This window comes from Solea solea, chromosome 15 (assembly GCF_958295425.1).
Source record: "Solea solea chromosome 15, fSolSol10.1, whole genome shotgun sequence".
Lineage (NCBI taxonomy): Eukaryota > Metazoa > Chordata > Actinopteri > Pleuronectiformes > Soleidae > Solea > Solea solea.
The window spans coordinates 20,945,643-20,972,231 of record NC_081148.1 but is presented as its reverse complement, the minus strand read 5'-3'; the positions used below and the strand labels follow the sequence as shown (position 1 = coordinate 20,972,231).

The 26,589-nt window shown below is 41.9% G+C and overlaps 1 protein-coding gene across 1 annotated transcript in view; it reads right to left on the bottom strand.

The window, feature by feature from the left end:
- fmn2a (formin 2a) overlaps positions 1-26,589 on the bottom strand; it is a 36,951-nt gene that overhangs the window by 5,826 nt on the left and 4,536 nt on the right. Inside the window, exons 3-14 of the mRNA XM_058651181.1 lie at positions 24,219-24,382; positions 21,297-21,449; positions 19,259-20,079; positions 18,564-18,705; positions 13,989-14,076; positions 10,381-10,442; positions 6,180-6,271; positions 5,944-6,073; positions 5,682-5,828; positions 5,040-5,099; positions 4,268-4,388; positions 1,902-1,994 (exon numbers count right to left, since the gene is read on the bottom strand). Coding sequence (XP_058507164.1) covers positions 1,902-1,994; positions 4,268-4,388; positions 5,040-5,099; positions 5,682-5,828; positions 5,944-6,073; positions 6,180-6,271; positions 10,381-10,442; positions 13,989-14,076; positions 18,564-18,705; positions 19,259-20,079; positions 21,297-21,449; positions 24,219-24,382 — 2,073 coding nt within the window. The remainder of the gene's footprint in view (positions 1-1,901; positions 1,995-4,267; positions 4,389-5,039; positions 5,100-5,681; positions 5,829-5,943; positions 6,074-6,179; positions 6,272-10,380; positions 10,443-13,988; positions 14,077-18,563; positions 18,706-19,258; positions 20,080-21,296; positions 21,450-24,218; positions 24,383-26,589) is intronic.

The following is a 26,589-nucleotide window of genomic DNA, read 5'->3' as shown; positions in this document are numbered from 1 at the left end:
CATTGTGCTCAGAGAGGGAGGGAGAGAGAGGGGGAGAGAGAGAGAGAGAGAAAAAAGCTTGTCATTTGCATCAAAGAGAGAGCTCCCAAACACAGAGAGAAAGGAAAAGAGGGCGGAGGGGGAGAGGTGGAAATGGGAGACATGCTTTCATCTGCAGACTTTCTTCAAAAATGGACAGTGAGCATTACCACGGAGGAACATATGCTATATATTAGACTCTCATTTGAATACAAAAGCAGTTGGTGAGAGGCCTGTGAGCCGGGTCCTTCAGACAGATTGGACACAGTTAAGTGAATGTAGCGAGGGTCAAAGCGAAAGCAACGCAGAGACCGGCATTTGGCTTGTTTTGTTAAAACAAGCAAAGCGAGTCTTACATGAGGAGGAGGAGGACCCACACGATGTTGCTGTTGTCAGATCGTGGGGATAAAAGCATGCGTGTGTATGACATGTGGTGGATGCGCACATTTTCCATACTTATATCAAGAACATGGCGAGATGTGGTTTGCTTTGGCAGGAGAAACCGGATGCTTTCACTCCGTTTCAGAGGAAAATAAGAAAATGCTGAAAATGAAGTGATCTTATGATCTTATTTATTTATTTATTTTTGTAAAATAAATATAGAAGGTCATCTTCCTGTAGTTGCCTACAGCTGAATACTGAGGATGACTATGCGCTGGATGACTGAGCACCTTCACAAAAATCTATGTAATCGTGTCTGATGAACGCATTTTTTATTTGTATTAAAAACAACTCAGTAAAGCGGTTTATGTGTGCCTGGATGTTTATTTGCTGCTGCACCTGTTTTCCGTTATGCTTTGTAGTCTTTTGTAAGCCCACGCCGGCTGGGCACAATTTGTTCCATGACACAAAAAAAATTAAACTTGACTGATTAGCTGTTAGCCTCGTCGAGGAAAAGTGTGCTCCTAATTTATGATTAATTTAGAATCTTCCTGGTTTTTTTTTGTTTTTTTTTTTTTTTAAAAACAGGCCCCTCAATAAACACCACTCAGTGAAGAATTTCCTAATAGGAGTGCAGTGACGTCAGCATGGCTGGAAAAATAAAAAAGACAGAATCTGAGGGGAGGGAGAAGCAATAGAAAATAATGGCAAAATTCACCACAAAAACATTTCATGATGTCCAAAATACTAAACAAAAGGGATCATGTGCTGAACGAGTCAGTTCAGTTTCAGCCTCTCAGGCAACCAGTTGTGTTCTCTGCAGTCAATTTACCAGGCTGCACGACAGGTTCACCTTCCACTTTCCTTAATGTTCCTCTGAGGCAAAGTGAGACATATTCTGCTTTATAAGATGGAGATCGAGACAAACAGCACAGCGAGCAAGCGCACTCACAATCCATCATAGGGGATCGGCAAACCCCCGAAACAATAGCTGTGAGTTATTCAGCACAGCCTGGAATAAACACACGTCCCTATGGAAACAACACTGAGTGAACCCTCGTGTGCGTATATCAACAAGAAAACAGCACAAAACAGACCTGGAAATGTGTGTGCAGACATGGAGGAGCTACATCACAGAGGAATGTTCAGCTTAGATATTCCAGGGTCAAACCAGCACAGAAAGAGAAAGATATTTATATTTTAACATTTTTACATAAAAACTTAAAAAAACCGAGACGCACCGGTTTATTGATAGTTTGCGGTGACACAGAGGGATATAGATTATGCACTCCTTAATGAACCAGTGTGTAGGGTTTAGTGACATCTAGTGGTGGGGTTGCATATTGCAGCAAATTCAAATTAACGTTGTGAAGAAACATTTTCATTCTGTATTAAATTTCTATTGAAAGACCCACCATAAATCTTCCACAGTGGACATTTGGACAGCTGAAACTGTCAACAAAACATCCATTACACTTCATCTGGGGGGAAAAAGGGCTTACCTTGGCAAAGAAAGGTGTCCATATTGTCCTTAAAGGGCTGCAGGTTCTCTTCAGAGGACAATTTGCAAACTTTCTCAGTTTCAGCTGAGCATGCTGAAACGAGAGATGATCATGATGAGATGGGGGAAAAAGTCTGTCAGAGCAATAGAGCAATAATATCCTATCCAGAGTTTCTGTTGTAATGAAAAAGAAAGAAAAACACACACACACACACACACACACAGTGCACTTCACCCTGCTCGAGCTTGCTTTGATAAATTTCTGTTGAATAAGTGTCAGTTAAGAAATAACGACCCATGATGACTAACAAGGCACCACTCTGATCCCGGGAGAAACTTAACGTCACGCGCTATCTGCAAACACAACAGATACACAAACTTAGCTCAAGGCCTTAGAGGTGCAGAGGCCATGAGATGCTTGAGGGAACAGGAAGGTTGGGAATAGGCAAATGCTAATTTGTAAACCATATGGTGCTTCAACCTAAAAAATACACAGTGAGCTCGCTCTCTCCACTGCACTGCTCGCTGATGTCCTTTAGGCCAGCCAAGGCCATTTCTGCACCGCCTACCGATTGGAACCTCCCTCTGGGAACTGTCATCGAAGCCGATGTCTGTTAGAGCGCTCAGCTGGCTGGCTCCGCGAGTAATGAAGAGCTCTGCAGGTATAGCATGTGATGATGTATTTATGTAGGGACAGCATGTGCCACTGCCGCTGTGGTCGGAGCAGACGCAAGTCGCAGTTTCCCCCCGCGAGCAACTCCATCTTTATGAATTGCAAATAATGAACAGCCTCAAGAATCATTATGGCAGGGGAAAGACAATATTTGGCAACACGGACGAGGCACCTAATTGGTTTAGCAGCAAAGATACATAAAACATGATAGAGAACAGACCAGGTTTGGGGAATTGTCAATCGAGCTGCTTGCACACATACGCATGTACATGCTCACAAGTGTGCACATGTCTGCAAAAAAAATGTTTTTGGTTTTTTTCAACCACCTGTTGGCACCTCAACCCTTCCCCAAAGTGTTCTGAGTGCTGTGGGACCTGAGACGGAGTAATGAAAGGGAGTATTTCCCAACTGACTCATTCATTAGGACTCTCTTTCACTCAACAGCTCAGTTTAGGCTGTCAAGCGTAATCCAATTGCCACACTTACATCCTGAGGTCATAATATTCACATCCACTCTGTCGAAATTTTTAAAAGCCTCTTTTAATGTTTGCAAATTTGAGATGATTTATAAGTGAAAAAAAAAAAGGGTCATATCATCGTGCGACTCATTTTGTTGTGGTTTGATTTCACAGAGAGATTACGCGAAATGGAAACATGGTAGGATGGAAGTCGCCGCTCCAAAAATGCACTAAAATGTTTAATATTTAATTTGTTTTCCTCAGGAGTTAGGGGTCAGCGCTGATGATAAAGGTTTACTGAATATTAATGGTAGCTCCTTTAAGCTGCCGAGTAGGAAGTGTATTATCATGGAGAAGTTATGCAGCAGATAAAGCACACGGATCAGTTCAGGAACTGATGCATGAATGAATTAATTAATATAGAATAAATTGAAGAGTCAAAGAGTCAGCCATTAACCAAATCAGTTTAATTTAGGCTCCCCCTCTGGGCAAAATGATGACGCACAAAGACATGCAGGAAAACATTGAAATTCTGATAATTGTGTGCAAAAAAAAAAAGGTTTTTGGCTTTCAGGGTGAGTGAAGTGGTTCGGAGCTTGAGAGCCTCCTCGGGGTCTAGTGGAAAGCTGATGAACCTTTGATAGCGTACAAAGGTAGTGGAAGTTGCTCGACCTTGCCCGTCTATATTTTGATCTCTCTTTCATGAGGACAGTAAAGGCACACCAGGTCCTACAGGAGTCACATCTGCTTCTGGTTAGCTCGTCTGTACGGCAAACAGATGCTATCTCTCTGCCGACCCGCCTCTACCGTCCACACATTTCCATAGCCGGTCAGGTAAGTGATAGTATTTTCCATTCTACGAAGAAATATGTGCATGGATTAATACATAATTTATTACCGCCGCCAAAGAGGTTCGGTTCTTGGCTGCGTTTGTCCGATTGTGAGAGGGCATAACTCAAAAAGTGACAGATGGATTTTGATGATATTTTTGGGAGATGTCGGCCGTGGCCCAAAGAAGACATGATTCAAGTTTGGTTTTGCTGCATGGACAGTGAGGGAAACTGAGCAACCTTTGCAGCAACTGCACTCTGAGTGCCACATAAATGTCCATATGATGGTATTTTAAACGCGATGTGACACCAGGCCAATTTACTGCCTGATTTAAATATATAATTCAAAGATTGTGGGTGTGTCTAAATACAAGAATACATGTAAGATTCAAGTTAAGAACCATACCATTAAGGTCTTTCCTCATCTTGCGCAAATCTCTTTGAAAGTCCTCAAACTTCATCTGGGAGGCCTGAAATAGGTCCTGGGGCTCGGGCAGAGGGTAGACAGATGTCTCTCTGCCAGCATCCTGGTGAAAGACACACAACATACAATACATTCATGCACAAACACACCAATGTCAAAGTCAATCTTCCTCAAACGAGAGCGGGCCTCTTTAGTATATACACTTTACACACCAGGCCAGATTGAAATAAATGTCTATGAGCACTTATTAGTCCGTCCAAACATCCCAGATAAGATATGACTGAAACTACAGCAGAAATGACCATTAGGCTTCAGTGCAGAGAGTACACTGCAATTATCTCCATCAGCGTTACTACAAGGCCATTACGAGTGCTATGGTCATGTCATGCAGGTTGATTTTGGCAGGCAGCACTCTGAGTTCATCTCATCTGGAGAACCTAATTATTTACACTAGCACTCCTTTGGATGCGGTGCCAAATGAACAGGCTGCAGGTTTGAATGAAGCCAGACCAAGGCAGAGAGAGAGTGTGGGAGAAGAAGAGTGAAAGACAGAAAGAGAATTAGAGGAGAGCAACAGAGGGAAGGAGATTTGTTTCTGCTGTAGATGAGGGAAGGAAAAATAAATAATTTGATAGAGGATAAGCCATGGTATCCTCTGGCAAGGGAGGAGATGAAAAGAGAGCTCTGGACGGATTTCTAAGCAAATCAGACTGAAACAAAAAAGCGATTCAAATAAACAGGAACCAAAACATACCTCATCAAAGTGCCTTAGATAGTAAGCAACAATGTAGGACAAAAGACTCTGGGAGTTATCCTGAAAGACAGAAAAAGAGACAAATAAATAAACCCAAACCTCTTTATTTATTAATTTAATCATTTTAGCAGCAGAATGTTTTAATTTGAACAGGGCAAACAAGAATAAGAGCAGCGGTCTTAGAAGTCGGGGATAAATCATGACATTGTGGAGCAATACAACAAAACACAACAGTGCTGGGCTGGCTGTCATAACTCAAGAGTTGGTGGAGAGTTTGATGTTCTTTATGGATACCTTACTCACTCCACCACCACAAAAACTCAAACCACTGTGCCCTTATATGGCAGTGCCAAGGGTACACAGAGCCGGTTGTAATATTGAATAAGAAGAGTAAACAGAATGGCCTCTCCTCTAAATTCTAAATCTGCACAGCTATGGTTTACATGTTTGGCAGCAGTAAAGGTCTCTTGGTTCATGTACTAACTCCCCATTTCAGAATGAAATGATGTGGTTGCGCATAGGCTTTACTCGTTTCCTCATTTCACACAAATTCAAACGCACATTTCCTGTTTGCGCGAGTGTCTGCTCTATCTGTCGGCGTAGGTGAGGTTTGTCTGCACAGACTCACACTGTAACACTCACACTGCTCTTAACGTCCTTAAGTTTTGGCAGGATGTCCAAGGAGAAGCCGTCGGCCTGCCCCCGAGAACGATTCCCACCGTTCATGAAGTTGCCAAAAGCCAGCACCAGGCCAAGCACCTGCAACACACACTTACTACTCTGGAGAATCTGACAGACACACACACACACACACACACAACAAGAGAGACGTGATATGACAAAATGTGCGTTTGAATGAATAGAATAGGCAAACACAATGAAACGAGAAAGGCCGGTGGTTCACCTTGCATATCCTCTGAAGGATTTCTACTTTGCGCAAGACTGAAGTGATGCATTCGTGGAAAGTTGACTGAAACAGGATGCAGAACACTCGCTCAGAGAAGTTGGGGATTTCTGATAACTGGAACAGAAACCTGAGGGTGGGACACAATCGCAGCGACACATCAGGCTCAACGACACCGCTCTCATGTAAATGAACTGAATTAACTTCAGAATGCAGGTAGAGGGTTTGGCTCTTACTGTTCAGGCTTGTCCAGCTGCTTTGCGTCCTCTTTGTCCTTGGAGGATTTCAAATGCTTTTTAATGCCGTCCATCTCATCACCTTGAGCCCTCTGTCCGATAAAGATGCAGATTTGTTGGAAAAAGTTGGAAAAACCATCCAATATACAGGATGTTATTTCTATCATTCAGAGTCACACGCTGCACATTAAATACATTAGCATCGTACGCTTTTCCATGAATGGATGTTCAGGCAAACTTATTGATCATTTGTTTCAAGGCAGTAAGTAAAAATGTGCACTGTCCCTGTTACCCATGCGTGATGAGTGAACCCAGTGCAGCTGCCCTTATAAAGACTCAGCCCCTCCCTGTGCACTGTCACCACAACCATAACAAGCAATCAACATGTAAACAAACACAAGACCTGATAATCGGGATAAATGATCAGAATCACTCGTACAGCGCAACATGGATCAAATACACTGTTTTGTATGCCATAATTGTACGATAATGATACTTATTTAATCAATAAAAGTTACTTCATCATCATTCACTGGCGGTAAACTGCAGAACATGATGAGTCTGGCAATCATTCTTCTTTTGTGTGTAGAGAAAAGAAAAATAGCAGAGGAGCAGAATAATGTGGACCCAGTTTTGCCTCCATGGTGAATAATAATCTTTTTGTGTTGCAATTGTGTTGGGTAATCACTAGACAATGGTCATAGCAGCACACACACACACAGAGTGAAATAGATGGTCAACCTAAATTTCTGACGTCAGAAACATGATTGTGACAACTGCCGTCTCTGAACGTCACTCCCATTACAGTGTTGAAATAGCAGAAACAAACTATTTCGAAAGCTTCGTTCTCATTGGTCAAAATCTTACACCCAGGCACTAATTTTTGATGATGACAATCACATGAGAAGTTCATTATTTAGAGCCACTTCTCTCTCTGTCTCCCACTGTCTTAAAACATGCAGTGACACCTAGGGTCGATTCAGAGTCTCCAATTAACTGTTGGTGTGAATGTGTCGATGGTTGTCTGTCTGTCTGTCTGTGTGTGTGTGTGTGTGTGTGATGAAGGCTGGAGACCCTGCGTCTCACTCAGTGACTCCAGATAACGGACAGTGAGTTTATAAAATATGATCAACAGCAGCAGAACACTTAATCAACTGGACAAAGACAAATGAGTTGTCCCACTGCAACATCTTGAACTATAACTCGTACCTTATGCCAGCCTATAGAGTGCAAGTTTCATAAAAGTTAAAGAGTTGCTTTTACCCAAACTGCATTCCTCACTATTATGCTGCTGTCAGACTCTGGACCACAGTTTTATACAAGGTGGTTTACAAAAGAAAAACAGGCCAGAAATGTCCCTTCGTTTCACAAGAGGCAAAGACAATAGATGTTAATGTGTCTGACGCAGACGGGCAAAACAATAAAACCATCCCCAGGAAGAGAATGTAAACCCTCTCCCGGTCCCTCCAGAGACCGTAGACCCCCTAAGTCTGAGTCTGAGTAGCCTGGTCTCTCCCTCTGTTTCTCTCCATCCTTCTCTCTCGGGTTTTGCCTCGGCATGGATCCTTGCAAAAGATCAAACACGAGCATCAAACGCGCCGAGGGCCCGATTAGTATTCTACACACTGCCGCCTTCTGTCGATGGAGGCAAGCTCTCCCTCGCCTTCTCTTGAGATGTTTTCAAGTGTAAATATATTTAACACAAAGCAGATCCATTTCAAAGGGCAGCAGCAGAGCCCAGCAGTGTTTGGTGTAATTGGGGACAAGTAGGCATTAGCGTGTGATCTTTGAATTGCTAGGGCATGTTGCAGCGGTTGTTAGCATGAGAAATACAGTCCCATGTGGAATATCGAATGCAAAGGAAAGTAGGATGATATTTGTGATGCCAGAACTCTAGCGGTAGCCAAGTGGTATTCATTAGCCATGTTTCTAGTGCAGGGCAAAACAGAGCCAGCCAGGGCTTAATCACTATTTATGTCGGTCAATTTTCAACGAAACACCATTTATGACTTTCTTTGTATGCTGCACTGCCAAAGAATATCCCCTCTAAATGATGAATTGCATCATGTAATAAAAATGTAATATATATTTAGACTTCACATGAGGCCCTGTGTAAAAAATAAATAAATAAATAAAGTATCAGGTGATGTTTTGTAGAGTTAAAATCATTGAAATGACCTCTATGACATTTAGCTACTGTCAGCTGAAAAGAGTCAACTTCAGACAACCGGTCTGGGCCCAGATTATAGCTTGTGATATTAGAGGGGAGGGAGAGTGGTGTCCCACTATCACTGTGACCCTGTGAATGGCTGTGGCTTATTGTTCAAAGAGCAGAAGTGGCTCCAATCCAGCTCCTCAGACTGAGCAACTCGGCCCGCCGCTCATCTGCGCTCATCTCAAATGTGCACATTTGTTTGTTTGTGAGCATGTTTGTGTATGACGGGGGGGGGGGGGGGGGGGGGGGGAGTGAGTGAGTGAGAGCAGTGTGTGATCTAGCTCCTCACACAGTGAGTGAGGGTGTAACCATTAGAAGCCCCTTGCATTCCTCAAGACAGGCTGACTGTGCTGCCAGCTGTGGTTTAGGGGGCTGGAGACCCACAGACAGGATGGAGTCTCGCAATACAAAAGAGAAACAATTTGGCTCCTCAACCCAATCACATAGCCCTAGGCCATAAGGGGGAGAAGGAAAGCGAGTGAGAGTGCTTGAAGTTTTTGGGGTGAGTGGAGAGGTTAGAGGACTTTTGATCCTCAGTTATGACACATTGGTTCATAACTACAGCTTGTCTCAAGCCCCAGTCTCATTCCCATGATCAACATTATTAATATGCCTCTAGCAGCCAAAGGTCCAGGCTGCTCCTGTGTAGTTGTGCCAAAAAGCAATTCAGAGGAATTTCACAGCATCTTAAAACTGTATCACAGTTGAAATGTGGAAAACATGCCTGTTTTCATGTTCCATTATTTACTGACCTGGCCTCAAAAGCGGGGCCCTGAACTGCTTCCACTAGGCGGGGCAGATTTTCTATCAGTGAAGGTTGATGAATATGTATTTACTATGAAGGAGGCCTTCACAGCCAAAATGGAGACAGACTTGAAAACAGTGATGACAGCTCCATAATTCTTTTTTATGCTAATTTCATATAATACAATGTGGTCATTTTTACTTGGCAAAGCTCTGTGCAGTTCTAAAAAAAAACCCAACACACATCACCACAAATACTGACATTTTTCAACTACCATCCCCTTTTGCTCATGGATCATTTAAAAATGGAGTCAATCAGATCCAGTGTGGGTGAAAAAAAGAAGAAGAAGTCTTGTTTACAATGTAAAAGACTCTGTGCCCTTGTAGACCAGCACACAGACCTATGTGAGACCGACTGTGCTGCCAAACAGCACACATACCAGTACGGTTTGGGGCTTGCCTGTTTGCTTTGGTATCTAATGCACACTTCCCTCAGTTCACTCTTTCAAGTGGAAAATTTGAAGTAGAAGTCCATATAGAGAGAGATGTTCACAGTAAAGTGGCTTAGTGAGCTGACATTATGGACAGGGATTTATTGAGAAGGCAGATATTTCCCTGCCTACACTGTATTTAAGTATGCTTAACTTTTGCTAATCTTGGAGGTAACGCTTGATGGATAGCAGTTGATGTTTTGTGGTTCACCGTCAGCCAAGCGCCAAACAAAACAACTGCAACAGCTGATGAGTGATCCTTTTTTGCCATTTGTTGATATCACAACTTGTTGAGGCGTCTTAGGTTTCATTTTATAATAAAATGATTGCCTGTTATTCATAAATGGCATGAAATGGGTAACCATAAATTATCCTGTTCCTCACAAGAAAAAAAAACTGCTCAAAATAATACTTTTACTGCAAACCACAAAGGGAGGGGGGGGAGACTAACGTTTTCCCAGGCTGAAATCAGCAGTTAGGATCAGCCCGAGCTGTCAGTCGTCTCACTCTGTATAATAATTGTACTCGACTTGTTGCTCAACATTTTGTATTTATATGATTCAGCATTGGCAGGAATGTGCTGATGGGATATTGTCTTTTCACTGGTCTGCTGACTTTACTGAAACCATTGTCCACATTGGACTTCATCCTCCTCCTTTAAAAGTAAAAAGATCTGCACAAAATAAACAAAAAAACACTCTGCTACTGTTGCAAGCATTAAGTCGGCACAACAGCAAGCTGTTAAACTCACATTTTCGTAAAGGGCTTGCAGCGTCTCCAGGTCGACGACAACGTTGTCCATATTTAGGACGGCTGTGGACGGAAGGAGAGGATGACATGGTTATTGTTAATGTGAACACTAAAACAAGTCATGACATTTCTCTGCTACCTTCACGGAACACTGTTAACAAGTCAGAAATCAAACCTGCACAAATAGGCCTTCACTTTCATAACCTCGAGATGACTAATAACAACAACCAGAAACAGTCAAGGAAACACTTTTCTTATCCGGCTGTATTTGCTGGAGCTGAGAAGCAGCCTGAAACAAAGACTCACTCCACACACAGCGCCATGCGCCGTATGCTGCGAGTTACAGAGTTATCAGCTCTCCTCGTGATAGCATGCAAGGGGCCACAAACTAAAACATAAATATGAAGGTCTTAGAAATCTGTCAAAGGTACAAAGATCTGTGTTTGAACTCCTGTGTTTGAATTCCTGGTGTCGCCTTTTTGTCTCGGCGCGAGGACCTGGCGCCCGTGAGCATTAATCCTTTGAAAGTAAATGTTTAAAGACAAACAGAGCCGCGGGGTCTGCGGTGTTGAGGCTGAGGTGTTGCTGTACGCAAAGTCACCCAGTGAAGCACTCGACACCTATATATATTTCACCGTGCTGTGGGTGTCCAAATGACTCACATTGTTTTGATCTGCTGATTTGGTGTTGAGGTTCAGACGGAGAAACGAGTGTCAAAGTGGATAAAGGAGCTTGGAGTAATGGACTCGGTACATAATCTTCACTTTGCATCATTGCCAGGATATTATACATGACAGTACCTCAGGTTTGAACTAAGGCAAACCTAAAAGAAGAAGAATTAAAGAGATCGAGAGGAAATTACATAAAGTTCAAAGTCATGTCGCAGCTTTTATTAATCCCAAATCCTTCAATCAATTTTGTGCCACAAGGGCAAACCCACTCCTCTTTTCTGTATTTTTCGCTGTCACTCTCTAAACTCCTCACAGTGTCTCCAAAAGAAACAACTTCCTCCTTTTCAACTCCCCCTTTTTTTCTGTCATAGTAAGCATTTGGTTTTCATTACGATCTGAGCTCGAGTCTGGCTGGCTGGTTTGATTGGTGACGGGTTTTCTTTTTAAGAGACATGGGAGAAAGCCGTATCATCGCTCTGACACAGCTCTTATGACCAAAAGCCAAACCCATCTGCCGGGGTGTACACCGACTACCACAGTCAACCCCAGCATGGCGCCAGCAACCGCCATCTAATACAGTGACTAGTGCTCCAAACCCTCACAGGAAGCAGACACCGCACGGAAGTGTCCTGTGAAACATGCCGAGTGTCGGCCAAGTCTGAGAACAAACAACAACAGCTGTGAGGGAAAGATGTGTTGACTTCTCACTGAGCAAGTGGGTCGTCATAGAGAACACACAGCGTCCAAACCAGTGATTCAGAGGTTGTTTTCCTTTAAGTCGGCGATATCAAGAGACGAGGGCTTTACTAGTCATTGTCGTCATCGCAGAATTGAGAGGAAACAACAATGATTCACTACAGTGAACGGAACAATTAAAATGTTTGGACAAAACTAATTAAATTCTTCTGTGAACAAATTGTAGTGGGATTTATTAATCATCTAAAACCTCCATCTGGGGGACATGAGATCATTTCGGGAACGGAATAACAATAGTGCTAACATGTAATATTTTGAGGTTTGTTCTTAAACAATTAGTATTTTAAGACGATATTTCTTCATGCCTAATTCATGACAGAGTACCCCCCCCCCCCTCCCCCCCCCCCATAAAAATAAACTTGAGTGGTTTTACCAAACCCCAGCGATATCTTTATTTCTGATCCTCCTCTCCACGATGTATTGAAGTTTCCAATCAGTGCTTATTGAGACCAATTGCAAATACTGTCCTAACACAGGAGACAAATGAAAGTGCTGATGAGTGTGGCCCTAGTTTGCCCTCCCGCTCTGACCTGAGATGGATGAAACATAGAAGTCAGTCCAGAAGACACTTAAGGGATTCTGCAGATTAAACAATCCCACACAAGTTACTACATTACAAGTGTACAGTACGGCCCAGACATGGTTCCTGTGGTACACATTTATTTTTGACGCAACTTCTCCAGCTGCCGTTTACACCGAGACATGAGACGTTTGGGCTAAAGCCTCCGTCGTCGTAGGAGTGTTGAATGGGATGGAAGAAAAGTGTGTTTAGACACATAGATGAGCGAAGACTGGCGAGTAATCAGAGAGTAACTAAAACAGGAAGACGGTCTGTTCCCATCAACGTCTCCTCAATGACTTCACTTTAACAAAGCACTTTAGACAAGATGGTGACAACTCATCAGAGAAAGACACAGAGCCACTGAGGAACATGATGTGGATGTTAGATGCGGAGACACACAGACGAGCGGGTACCAAACAAAAGGGAAAATATTTCCGATGCCACGCAACGCTGTGAATTATGATTAAGGTAACGACTACAGGGAGGTTAAAGTTTTGGAAAATGACCTCAGCAGTGTAGTCAATCTCACTCAGCGCTCAGCAGAGGGAGAGCAAGATGTGTTTTATGCAATCAGACGCCTAACACTTGTGTCCACTGTTTAATGAAATCATGGGATTCGGTGTCACGGTTTAATGTTTGTGTAGTTTTCTGGGTAAAATATATTCGTTAATAAAGAATAAGACCCTTTATTGCTCCGAAGAAGGCATATATGGAGTAAATTGCTGTTACATGGAATAAAATGTTTTATTTTGGGAGTGATTTTTGCATTTTTGGATGCAGCTCAGTTTTAGCAAAGCACCCAATTCATTTATAGTCCTTCCTGAATAATTTTGAGCAAGATTTAAAGGTTGCAGGCTGTAATAATAAATACTCTTAGCGTGCTGATGTTGAGCAGGTGCAATGTTTATCCAACATGGAAATATTTCCAACCAACACTTAACTCAGCTGAAGATAGTTTGGTTTAACTGAGGATAAATGTCATCGTCCGGATTGTGGAAAACTACCTTTGATACGACAAAAACAAGACATAAATTCTAAAAAAGCAAACAATGGAACAAACATTTCATTTTGGTGTTCAATGGAAGAGATAGTTCACTTGTCATGTCAACGGCTGTCTTTTTGATATTCAGCAGCTGCACCCGTGGTTTTCCTATGGTTTTGCTCATTATATTAAATCGCTTCTGCTTTACACCAACGTTTCTTGATGGAAAGTTAGCAGACAGCCAAAGATATTACAATGAATCCCCGGAACACAAATGTCTGCTGTGAATAGTTGTAAATATGTTTTATTCAAATCCATAACTATGAATCTCAGGGCGGCAGCGAAATCAGATATCAGGAGACAGATCATGAAAGTGATGATAACTCATCCATAAAAAGATATTCAACCACGAATATCTGTTTAAAATTGCAATACAATGCTTCCAATGGTAGCTGTGGATTATCACTTGATAGAATGACTGTGCCATCCTACAACACTCTTATATAACATATATATACACCAACAGAAAAGCAAATGGAATACAAGAAATAGAAGTATATTGAATGTAGAACAGTTTATAACAACAACACATACTCAAGTACTAGTTCAGATACAGTTTATGATCAAATAACACTTACCATTCTGGATGTCTTTCATATCAAGATGAATACTGGACATCAGAATTCCCACAGCCTGTGAACGCTTGTTGCTCAAAAGCTTCACCACCTAAGAGTTAATGACACAAAATGCTGTGAGCGAGATAAAGATAAAGATAGAGTCTTAGAGAGTCTAAAGACAACACTCATCTCGAGATTCTGAATGTGAATATGCAGCATACGTAGGTTTTAGGGCTGCAACTAATGATTATTTTCCATAAGCGATCAATCTGTCACTTACGTTCTCGATTAATCGACAACTCGTTTGGTCCATAAAATGTCAGAAAACATTGAAACACGTTGATCAGTGTTTCCCAAACCTTGATATGATGAGGTCTTCAACCCAAAATGAATCAGTGTTAATGATTCCTGTGTTATATAACGCATTGAAACCAGAAAATATTCACAATTAAGAAGCTGAAAAATCAGAGTGCTCAAACCGATTAATCAAGTATCAAAAGGGTTAATGATTATTTTAGTAATCGGTTAATCGAATAATCATTGCAGCCCTATCACACTTAATATTTGTAGACAAAGACATAAGACATTTAATAACTGCCAGGAAACAAAATACAGCAACATCCCTGCAAATACTTCAGACCATGCACACGCGAGCATTAGGGAAAATGATAGTAATCCAGATTAATTACAGTGATTAAGATTGTGTCATTCTTCTCCAATTCTCCTCATCCATCATCTGGTTGTATGGTAATTCAAAACTTACAGAAAATTTAAACAACAAAAGGCTCATTCGCCAAGCAAAGCAAGGCGACATGGATCGACTAGAAAAAATATATAATCTGCAAAGTTTTGTTTACATTATAGTATTTGCCAGAATTCAGATTGAAAAGTATAAAAATGTGGAAAGATGATCGGCCGATGCTACACTATACCAAGATGTAAATTGTTCCAAAAAGTACAATATTAACAAATACTGGCAGAATTGCAGTAACTTCCACTTGTCAAGCAGCCAACATTTCAATATCAAGCCAGTTGTTATTATTATGCATGAAAAACTGGATCCAAGTGGGCTATTATGAACCATGGCTCCTCAAGCAAGCAGCAGTTTGCATCTGATATCGCAGAGTGGTGAAAGGGACAGGACAGGAAACCCATAGCCTACTGTGATCCAGACAGAACGCTTCCATCTAAACCAGATCACAGAGACCACAGACTTCTCAAACACACAGGAAGTTATATCACCAGGCCCCAACTGTCTTTGTTTTGCTGGTTCAACCACAGCTTTAGGGGACAGGCCGTTGGAGATACGATGCCAAGTGGCTTCAACATGAAGTCATTGATAGCTGGTGCACTTCAGCGGAGCAATTCGCATTCAGAAAACAAGTCATTAGTTTGATTCAATCCGTAGAAATCACTGATCCAAATGTAAAAAAAAAAAAACAGGCTTAAATAGCATTCAACAGAGTTAGTCATACTGATATCAGAGAGGACGGCTCCACTATCATTTTCTAGTTCCGTGACTTACTGCATTTTAATCCAATACATAGTTTTTTTTAATAACCTCATGAGAACCATGTGTGTCTGAGATTTAAAGTTTAAAGAAATCCTTAAAGATACATCGTTTGTACGTTGATCTTTTGATCCATTTATCGCTTCAGGGTCAAACCGGCCCGTCATTAAACCCATACAGCTCTGAAAACACATGCAGGAAACAAATCCCCTACGTAGAACTTGTTCCCTACACGGCTGCTGCTGCTGCTGCTGCTGCTGCTGCTGAGAGACACTTTAAAATAGCAGCATGTACGTGTGTGTGAGTGAGTGTATGTGTTTTATAATCACAATTGACCCTTGACCCACAGTAAATTGGTGTTTTGAGAACATTATCGTCAGGAGTGATATAAAGAGCTGTAAACAGTGTGTCACAGGAACAGAACATGCACCCACGCTTTCATTAACCTTTTTTTTTTAAGTGTTGTAGCACTTGCTAAAAAAAAAATAAAAATAGCATGACCTCTCTTCTGCAGAGGCCTGAAAACATATTTTTGGTCTCCAACAACCATCATCAACTTCTTGACTTTTGGTTTTGCAGCTTCTGTCTTATTTCTGATTATAGACCTGAATGTTTTGGGGAGTTTTCACTGCTGACCACTCACATTAAGGACATTTTGTCATTATTTTCAATAATATAAACGGACAGTTCATATAACCTGGTCCAGCCTGCTTGGATGATGGATGGATGAAGATTTCCGGCACTTTACAACTATTGAAATATAATAAATAGAAGATATACACATAAATAAAGTGTTTCACATGTAAGGACATACAACTCAGCCATACAAGAAATCAGAATTAGAACGCAACCTAATAAAGCAACCAAATCAACGGCACATGAAGTATTGAGGAGATGAAAATATGTATAAATCTGTAACATCTCCCGCGGATCAAACATGACATAATCTTTAAATTCACCACGCTACCGTGGACAGCAGCCTCCACTGTAAAACACCTTCTGTTAAACCTCTACGAGGGTCACAGCTTGACTCTGGGTTATGTCAGTATTTCTTCACATCTGATAGTGAAGTCAGAGGAGGCCTTCAGACTGGCTTTTGCCAGCTGACGTCAAAGCCGCTCTCCAGCGGTAGCTCTGGAGAGAATACTTGTCTCCTCTCATCAACAAAATGGCTTCGGCTCACAGGACACGGGGGGATTGAAAGGGATGTAAGTAAGAGGAGATTGATCAATTGTTCTGAGGCCTGGAGCTGGTCCTCAAATGTCAAAGGTTGGCTCTAAATTGGAGTAACAGTTCTGGCCATGATTTTATTTCACCATTACCGACTCCACAATCTTCAGCACCACACTGCTGTGTTGGTGAATATCCAGCAGTTTCATGCAGTGATGACCAAGGGAATTAAAACCCACACCCACCTCAATTTGTCTCTCGTGTCTCACAAGACAACCACAACACAGGCTCGTTCACGATGTGGTAGCGCACTGAGTCAGAGCTCTATCAATCACAACAACACAGCAAGAGGAGTTTGTTTTAATGGAGAGCACGACACTCATTCTGCTTGTTTTTCATCTCTCAGATCAAACCACTATCACTACATCCAACTTTTATTTGTGTTTATAGACGAGAATTCCCTTTTAATGTGTCAACGCAATCATCCGACTGCAGCCGGAGTGTCAACATGCTCGATGGAGGCTACTTTTGAAGTGTGTTTGAACGTATGTTATTCTTCTGAAGCGCAAACTCATTCAGTGTATCGACAATTTCTTGTGAGAGACACAGAGAGAGACAGACGGACAAAAGATTGTTGTAATCTAAGCTCTTGAAGCCAGTGTTTCTTGGTTCAGTTTGTATAAAGCTTTATTTAGAGCAACATTAATGACCATTTCAGTCAGGTTGTTGCTATAATACTGTTTGTTGTACAGCATTTGGTTGGTTGTGGGTGTTCTATTGTTACAGTACTGCCTTACTCTGAATTTAATCATCCATTATTTCCATTTTTCAATTGCTTCTTCTTCTTTGTTGATGTTTAACATTTGGCATTTTGTGTTTGAATATTGTTATATCATAAAATCTGTCATACAAACACACTACAGTATGTGCAAGGTTGATGTGTAGAAAAATACAAGAAAATCCCCTTACCACTTATCTCAAAGTGTAGCAAATGCATACATTTTCATTGTGATTGTGTCATTTTTATAACAAAGAGAATGTTGTGATGCCATGAGAATAATTTGAAATCAATATAAATGGAGCTTTAACTTAGCTACTGTAGTGTCGTATATTCCACGTTAAAACGTAGAAGACGCTTAAACGTGTGGCTGTGACAATTGAGATTTTTGATCTGTATCTCTCTGATGAACACGTGGTTTGTTTAAGTATCTTCACGGTTTATGGCCGTTAACATACACCCGTCTTGCAATAAGTGGCAATTAAGACATTTTCATGGCAGGAAATCGGCAGAATGTTCAGGTGTCAGAATGCTGGTAAGGCCACTGAGCTGTGGATCCTGTGTAAATCCTGTGTTGCTCTCATTTAGAGCGGTGAAACCACCTCCACCACTGTGGAAAACATACAATATTTATGATTCAGACGGTGATTTTAATAGAACAATGACGAACTAGATCAGCTTTAAACTGTAGATATTGTTTGTCATAAAGGGCACCGGGAAGGGAAACAGTCTGACTATAAAACCAAGTCATACAGAAAGCACAATGGGAGGACCAACATCACGAAATACAGCTCCCTGGCCTCTCCCGCCTCCCCCTGTTTTTTCCTTCTCCCCCCACTCTCTCAACAGTCATCACCATCGTGAGGTTTCCTCACCGCACGCGAGACATTGGCTTGGTGCCACTGGATGGTCACGGGGGAGTCGGGTGGGAGCCAGAGCTCGCACCACATAATAACTGTCTGGCTGTAGAAGTTCCTCCTGTCACTCAGAGCAACTCAGGGACCAACAGAGAGGGAAAAATGGAAAGGAACAGGACATCAGATCAGACGAGTGAGAGTGAGACAGTGAGGAGAAAGTCCTGCCGTGTCATCTTTGGTGAAACCTTCCCACAACACACACAGCACAGTGATTATTGTACCTGCTTAGCCTTGGATTTGCTGATTGTGTCAGAAATTGGCTTCTTTTTCTCCTTGACAGCATTTTTCGAGAACAGTTCCACAAAATCTTCAAAGTTCACAGCCGGCTCCTCGATTTTCTCCCACACTAGCGAGCCAGCTTGTCTAAAAACAGCAGGAAAGAGGAAATATTTACAGCGCAAATAGACGTGCTTTAATCTGACATGCGTTGTTTGAGAAAAGTAAAACAAAACTCACATTTCTACTATAAGTCATGTTGTTATTGCACCACAACAGTCATGTTTGACATTTATAGATTTTAGTCCTCTGCTGTTTTACGAGCACTCATTTGTCATCTTTTGTGGAGTTCAAATTTATAAGTTACGTCATTGTCAAATCTGTCAGACAACAAATTACGTTCATAATTCAGTATCAAGTTCTGCACTCGTAAGTAAATCCAGTCTATTTCCAGACGCTTATTCAACTACAACTTTCCAAGCCTTATTAAGGAAACTGGTACAAGTCGATTCACTGCTGACCACAATGCCTGGACTGCATCACTATCATTTTCCACAAGGTTAGCATCTCTATTGCCATCACAGCATGTGGCTGATTTTAATCTTAAGTGGACAAGCTTCCTCTCAATTCTCTACTGTTCAGCGTGTACCTTAGTGCAAATGACCCATGTCTATCTCCACTTTACACAGCGTGTCCTTACTTTTTAGCATGCAGCTGTATGCGTGTCCAGTAGAGTGGCTTCATTGGCTTGGGGGGCTCGATCATAGCCTTGGCAGCGGCAGCTTCCTGGACCAACATGGAGGGCATGGGAGGTGGAGGCCCAAAGCCTGGGGGTGGCGGTGGAGGTGGGGGGCCCATTCCAGGCAGAGGGGGTGGAGGTGGAGGGCCCATTCCAGGCAGAGGGGGTGGAGGTGGGGGGCCCATTCCAGGCAGAGGGGGTGGAGGTGGGGGGCCCATACCAGGCAGAGGGGGTGGTGGAGGTGGTAGTCTAACACCAGGCAAGGGAGGAGGTGGTGGCGGCCCAAAACCTGGCAGTGGAGGAGGAGGGGGAGGTGGTGGACAAGGTCCAAAACCAGGTAAAGGTGGTGGAGGTGGAGGTGGCGGCACAACACCCATTGGTAATGGTGGTGGGGGTGGGGGTGGTGGAAGTGGACGGGCGCTGCTCTTTTGGCACGTGCAAACAAAGCTCTCTGTAGATTGTGGGATGGAGGGCGAAACGGAGGACAAAGTATTGCCTGATCCTCCACTGAAAGGCACATCAAATTTAAATCTCTCCTGCACAGGTGATGTCTGGACAGACACCTCCTGGCTCCTCCCGCCCACTTTTCCTTCTCTTGAGTGTGAAGTGTTGTGATTGGCAGCGCCCACAGAGTCCACATTCTCCCCGTTGCTTTTGGCCTGCTGGCCCTGCAACGCAGCAATCCTAATCCGCAGGTCACTGATTGTCCGCTCCAGCTGAGGGATGACACCACTTTCATCCTCCGAGGACGACTGACCTGACTTCAACCTGCTGGATTCTGTCTATCAGTGAACAAAAATAATGATTTTCACCCAACATTTAACCATACAAGCATGTGCACGTTGTTTTGCCTGCATGAAACTTTCATTAAAAGCAAATGTGTGCGCTCTGAAATATTGAAAATCAGACTGAAAATTTGCTGCTAAGTCTTGAACACATTATCATTCAATAAATTATGGTTTGAAAAAACAAGAAACACCCACAACTAAAGGAGCTTAGTGACAGAGCTATGGGCTAAAAGAGTCAAGAAAGTCCATTATGTCTAGACTCCATCAGACCTCTGGCTCCAGGCTGGTTAGAGCAGGGATGAGGGGATACGGAGAGATTTGACCCAAGAGACAGCGAGTCTCATTGGGCCTCACATGGGGAGAATCTGTGTCTGCTAGAACACATTCCCCAGTTGTGGTCACATCACTGAATGCTCAGTCCATGGCTCTTCTAATTTATTAACTCTTCTAGGAGGACGGAGGCTCACTGGGAAAAAAAAAAAAAAACCTAACAAGTCTTTCAAGACAAGTCTGACCTCTGGTGGACAGAGAGTACATTGCAGTTAATTCATTTTGCTGATGATTTCTTCAAGTGCATACAAGTGATAGAGTATGGGGCAGATGCACTCTTCTATGATGGTGTAATGGAAAAAAACACAATAAAAAACTAAAAGAGAAACAATTGTTGCTTAAGATTTTTACTTAAATTATTCAATAAGGTGGAAGAGCATCTGTCAGTGCTGCACTGAATACTGACTACTTAACTGTCTGTACTGAGGATATTAATGATCATTTTAATAATAATAAAAATGACACCCTATCCCACTGTACAAAATTGCTTTAAAGCTTTAAAAGCCCAGACTTAGCAGAGCTCTTTGAGAGGACAACTCTATTTGTTTCTTTATGTCACTACATCCCTCTCGTTTCAGAGACCTAGGGTTAATTCCTTAACTTAAAGTTCGCTTTCAAACATTAGTTTCATCTCTCTCATGTTTCAGAGAATTGGGGATAATAATTCCTCAACCTAAAGTGTGTTACCATCCCTCTAAACACAGAGGAACACAGAGAGAGTCGTGTGGAGCTCAATCAGGATTGTGTGAACTCAACCATGGTTTCAGTCTAACAGACATTTGTTTTCACTGAAAAGCGTAAAGATCAAGTGCAGATATCTAAACAAAATCATGAGCAAACTACTGAATAATGAAATGGCTGATAAAAAAGATTTCACCAACCGGAGAGTGTAGAGCTCCTGGTGTCTTGGCTGATGATTGATGCAAAGAGGACTTGAGGTTCTGCACTCTGTTTGTGCCTCGGCCTCCATAGAGTTCCCACAGGTAGCCTGACACTGGCAGACCAACAGATGCCCAGGTGTACAGCTGTTCCTCCTGCACACAGTTAAGTCAACAAGTGTGTAATTGAAATAAGATCCACGATCACATGTTTGTGCTTGAAAGTACTTTTGCTCCTTTTAGGGAATCGCACTTATGTTGCATGCGGCACACAATGGGAACATATGGTGTCATGCACCAACCATAATTAAATGTAAACAACATCCACCTGGTGGATATATGAGGTAAGTAGAAGCCGTTTCTCCAAACTTCAAATGTGGAAACGCTTGAGGGTAATAAGCAGTAAATTTGGTGTTAACTGTCCTGTGTGTGGTTTGTCTTCCGTTTGCGGTGAGAAATAACGACCTGAAAACTCACCAGAAGAATTCATTCTGCATTTAAACTCCCTCTCTTTTACTTTCACTTTATAACCACGTGTACATTTGTACACAATGGCAAAAAAACACTAAAGCTTAAGCTGCTGCTTGTTGCAAAAAATATTCCTTGGTGAAAACTGAGTAATCCTTTAATGCATAAATGCATGTCTCTCAGATAGTTTTCTTAATCTCTTGCAAACGTGTAGCCAATTAAAAACGCCCGTGAGGACAGCAAAGCTCATTCATTCAAGAGTTTTGAATCTAAACACTTCTGTGTCCCTTTATATTTCAAACTTATTTTTACACAGAAGATTAAAATCCCTTTCACAAGTGAGACTTAGCCAAAATCAAATATTTCAGACAAAGACCACGGTTAACTGCAGCTCACAGTGACGACTTCCTTTATAGTATATATATAGAAGTGCGGCTGTTTTGCATTTTCCTGGGGGTTTCTTTTTATAAATAAGGTGGTTTCCATTTTCCTAAATCAAATCAGCTTTAAATGTAAAGTTGTGTGTAGCCTAAAGCCACGCGGTGAAAAAAATGATATGCCAATATGAGACAGTGAAATGCAAACCAATCAGTTAAGATAACAAATCTGTTTTATATGAGTAGATAAGTAATGTATGTAAATCATAAACATGGGACCGAATGCCGATATTTGCCTCGGGCACGTAATCCTTTTTTTAGCTGGACTTTTGTTGCTGAAACAAGACCATTGTCAGTATTTTTGTCTGGCCAAGCGTAAAATGTATGACACTATGACATTTTATTATCCTCCTCAAACCCCAGAATAACTGAAACAACAAAACACCCATATGTCGGTTCACCATTAAAACACAGTGATGAAACTGGAAACAATGCCATATTTAGGTAGCAAAGGGAAAAAACAAACGGGAGATGAGCAACGCAGATGGAAATAAAAGGAAAGGGAGAGAGGGAACAGGAAGACAGATGGTGATGCAGCGAGTGAATTATTTCCTTGTAGAATTTTAAAAAGGGAGTAATAGAAAAAGGTTTCGAGACAAACAAAGGAAACCTTGTCTTAAAAGGAAATGAGCTGTGTGACAGAGCAATAACAATGTGATGTGTATTTTCAGTGGCAACGGCAAAGGTTGCTCTTGGTCAGGCTGAGTAATGCATGACCTCCAGGCCAATCTATGTGAGAGTGAGGAGTGGTTTCTTTTCTCTTTTGCTCAGGGAAGAGCAGCCTGAGCTGAAAGCATGTGGAGTTATTGCATAACATGGTCAGCAGATGGTCTACGCAACCACTGGTGTGTGTGTGTGTGTGTGTGTCAGAGTGACCGCCATTAATCCAGCCATGCGAGGGAATATTTGAGCATGTAAGGCTGTGTCAGGTTCTCTCTGTTGTGTATGAATGCACATACTGTACATTCATGCATCTGTAGGCCACTTTGTATTTGGAGCCAACAACACAAGCAGAAAAAGATGTGAGAGGTTTGTATTTATGTGGAAAAAAGAAAAAAACCCCTCAGCTTTAGGGGCATGTGTGTGTATTTTTGGACTGTCTGTGTGTTTATGTGTGTGCATGATTAACAGCATGTATACGTCCATGTGTGTGTGTGTGTGTGTATTTGTGCACTATAACGTGATGACATTCTTCTTAGCGTTCAAGAGACAAATGAACAAAATGAGATCTGCAGCCGAGATAGAACACACCAGTACATACAGACTGTCGTGTAGCTCTAATAACTTCAGGGCAACAAATTGAAAATTAAATATTTATACTTCATTTTCTACAAGTGTACGGACTGTTGTTTTTCATTAGCCCAGTCTGGGTCTGCTATGTTTACACCAGGAGCTGCTGACCGCCATTTTGGACCAACTAAACGAAAAAAACTAAGCACACCTGTCGAGTTTTGGTGCTAATTGAAAGCTACATAGGTTCTCCAGCACATGTGGGAAGAGTTAAGTGAGGGATACTCAGCTGCAACATTGTGCAACTTCTCCAAAAAAGAAGACTGTTGCTAAATTTAAAACTTTATACGACATTCATAAAGATGGAGCTCCAGCTGCGGTGACTGTGGAGAATTTAATATTCATGAAATCATATTGGATCAGGTCAACCTGACTGCATGCATCAATGCTGTTTAAATAATGAACTGCCTGGGTGGATAAATGAATGGATGACAGTAGAATAACTTTTTATACCTGAGAAAATATTGAGCTCTCAACCATTATTACCAACATTAAAAAACAGTGGCGTAAACGAGCCGAGCAAAGTCAGCTACAGACTTTCTCATCCTCCTCCTCTTCCTCACATAAAATACTTCAGACTGTGGTACCACAGTTTGAGAACCATTGGCCTTAGAAGACCGCATATAATATAATATGTAGCGCGACTGCATTGGTTTGAACATTTCTCCTGAACCTCAGCTTTCAGCTGAGCTGAATTGAAGAAGATGATGTTAGATGATGATGGTCTTACATGAAACGCTGCTGAGGAGGTGATGCCACCGTGCAGCTCCGGGGAGCCATTGCTGAAAGGCTGCAACAAACCCTGGAGCAACATTCGCTGACACAACTCCTTCGCCTCGTCTTCTGTCGACTGGTCCCCGTGATGCAGACACAGCCTGTCCAACAGAGAGCGACCTGAGGACAGATGAGACCAAAGGCAGATTTCTATTACAGACCATTACTGACTCTCGAGTCTAATTATTAATTGTGTGTGTGTGTGTGTGACTTATTTTTAGAGGAAAGCGCAACAAAGAGGTGAAGATATACTATATGTCTCAAGTTTCAGAGGTGGTAATTAAACACCTACATTTGCAAAGTCTCTTTGCACCATTTTAAGTGTGGGTGACAGGAAGTAAGGTGTTAATTGTGCAGCACAAAAGAATTAACAAAGCCTAAATGAATTTCAAGGCTGCTTTCCACACACACAGTCCATCCAACAATGTCCCCATTTTTAAAATGCTATTTTCAAACGGCGACGGACAAACTCGAGTGTGTTCGGGCAGTGAAGGGAAAACAAACCGCTTAACCTTGCAGTTTGTTTATCGGCCGGTTTATTCTGCATGTGAGTATAATAACGGTAGAATAGATATCTCTGGCTCTCTCTCTTTAGTAAAGACTTTGTCATAGATCAAGAGTAAGAAAGGAAAGTGAGTTAGGGCGATTGCAGGATCATCGTTAGAGGTCATGAAGGATTGTGACACATCCTCAGAGTGCAGCTGGAAAGAAAACACAGCTCTATCACATCAGAAAGACACTCTTGTTCGTAATGTTGTTAGACTCGCTGACGTGACTCATGATCCTGTGAAGACATGAGGACGAGATCCGTTATGTACTGTAATGCGATTGATTCTCACATCTTATTATATTTAGTTAAATGCAAATTGCATCAGATAAATGGTGTTCGCTAAGTTACATGACCAATTCAAAAATCCTCCGTCAAAACAGTTCTGAATCCAGAATCTGTGTTTTCTTTGTCTCTGTCCCTTCAGAGCTAAAGGGACCCGGATAATTTGATTAAATGAGCTGAACGACAAAGTGATTTAAAAATAAAACCAACACATATCATTCAGTTAGCGTGATAGCGTCCAAATGTTTTTGTAAAATCAGATTAGTGTTTGTTGTTGTTTTTCTACAGAAATATACCTGATGAAATCAGAATGGATGTTAAATCAGGACTTGTTTGTGTCATGCACATAAAATGTCACTTTAGTTTAGCATCAAAGCAAGTGTCCTCAGTGTGTGTCTTTGTGAAGTCCCAAACACTTAAAGACCTTAAAGGGCTTTTTCAGAGTTAAGACCTGCTTTTAAGGGTTAGGGTTAAGGTTAGGTTAAGGGGCTAGGGAATGCATTATGTCAATAATGTGTCCTCACAAGTCTGTGTGTGTGCGTGCGCGCGTGTGCGTCAGGCAGAGGAATTGGAGGATGGCATCGCTGTGGGTTAGCAGGGTTGTCGTTCAGTCCTCTGATTTATGAGCTCAGGCGCAGGCGGACGAGAGCAGCTGAGCTTTTGAAAGGCACCACAGCGCAGACGAGGACAGAGTGGCATTGTTTTATCACAAGGACACATTTTGTTGTGTAAACACTTCACAATGAAGAACCCCACAGAGTCCCTGGTTTTCATGAGCTATTGTGCTCTCAAATCTTAAATCAATCACTTAACGTCAGGATTTAAACCACCAGGCAACTGCCACCACCATCATCATCATCATCATCATCATCATCATCCTTTCACAACACTGGTTGCATAATCAAAACAAGGATAGAGTTTGAGGCGCAGTGTGACCTTCGGGCCAGCCGTGGATTCCCAGCAAAAATAAATCATGTAAATTATGAAATATCTAGTTTCAAGTTTGAAAATAATCTACTTGGACTTTAAAGGGTAAGTCTGGCAGTGCTCTGTATTTCTCTCACTGTCAACAGATGCCATGAAAAGACCGAGTGTGTTCCTCACTTGTTGTCTGTGTGGATTCTCATTCATCCGGGGTCATAGTTCTCTAAATGCCACTGCGCTGAACATTTCCTCAAGACGTTTTATTTTTCACCCAAGCGGCTCCTTCACTTGAAACTAAAGTGGTATGTAAAACATGGTTCAAATAATCCCAAGCAGATTTTTATGGACCGTTAAATGACATTTACCGAAAGCTATTGTCCCCTGCTTTTAAAAAATAAATAATAAATCAAGATATTTCACCTTAATGAGACAACAGGGAGGAGCTGTGTCAGAGACAGGGATGGATAAATAGCTGGAAATGTTCATAATAAGAAAAGAATATCTGAATTCTTATATATAAAAAGGTATATTATGGGCTGCAGTTAGAACCATGGAGGCTTTATTTCATATT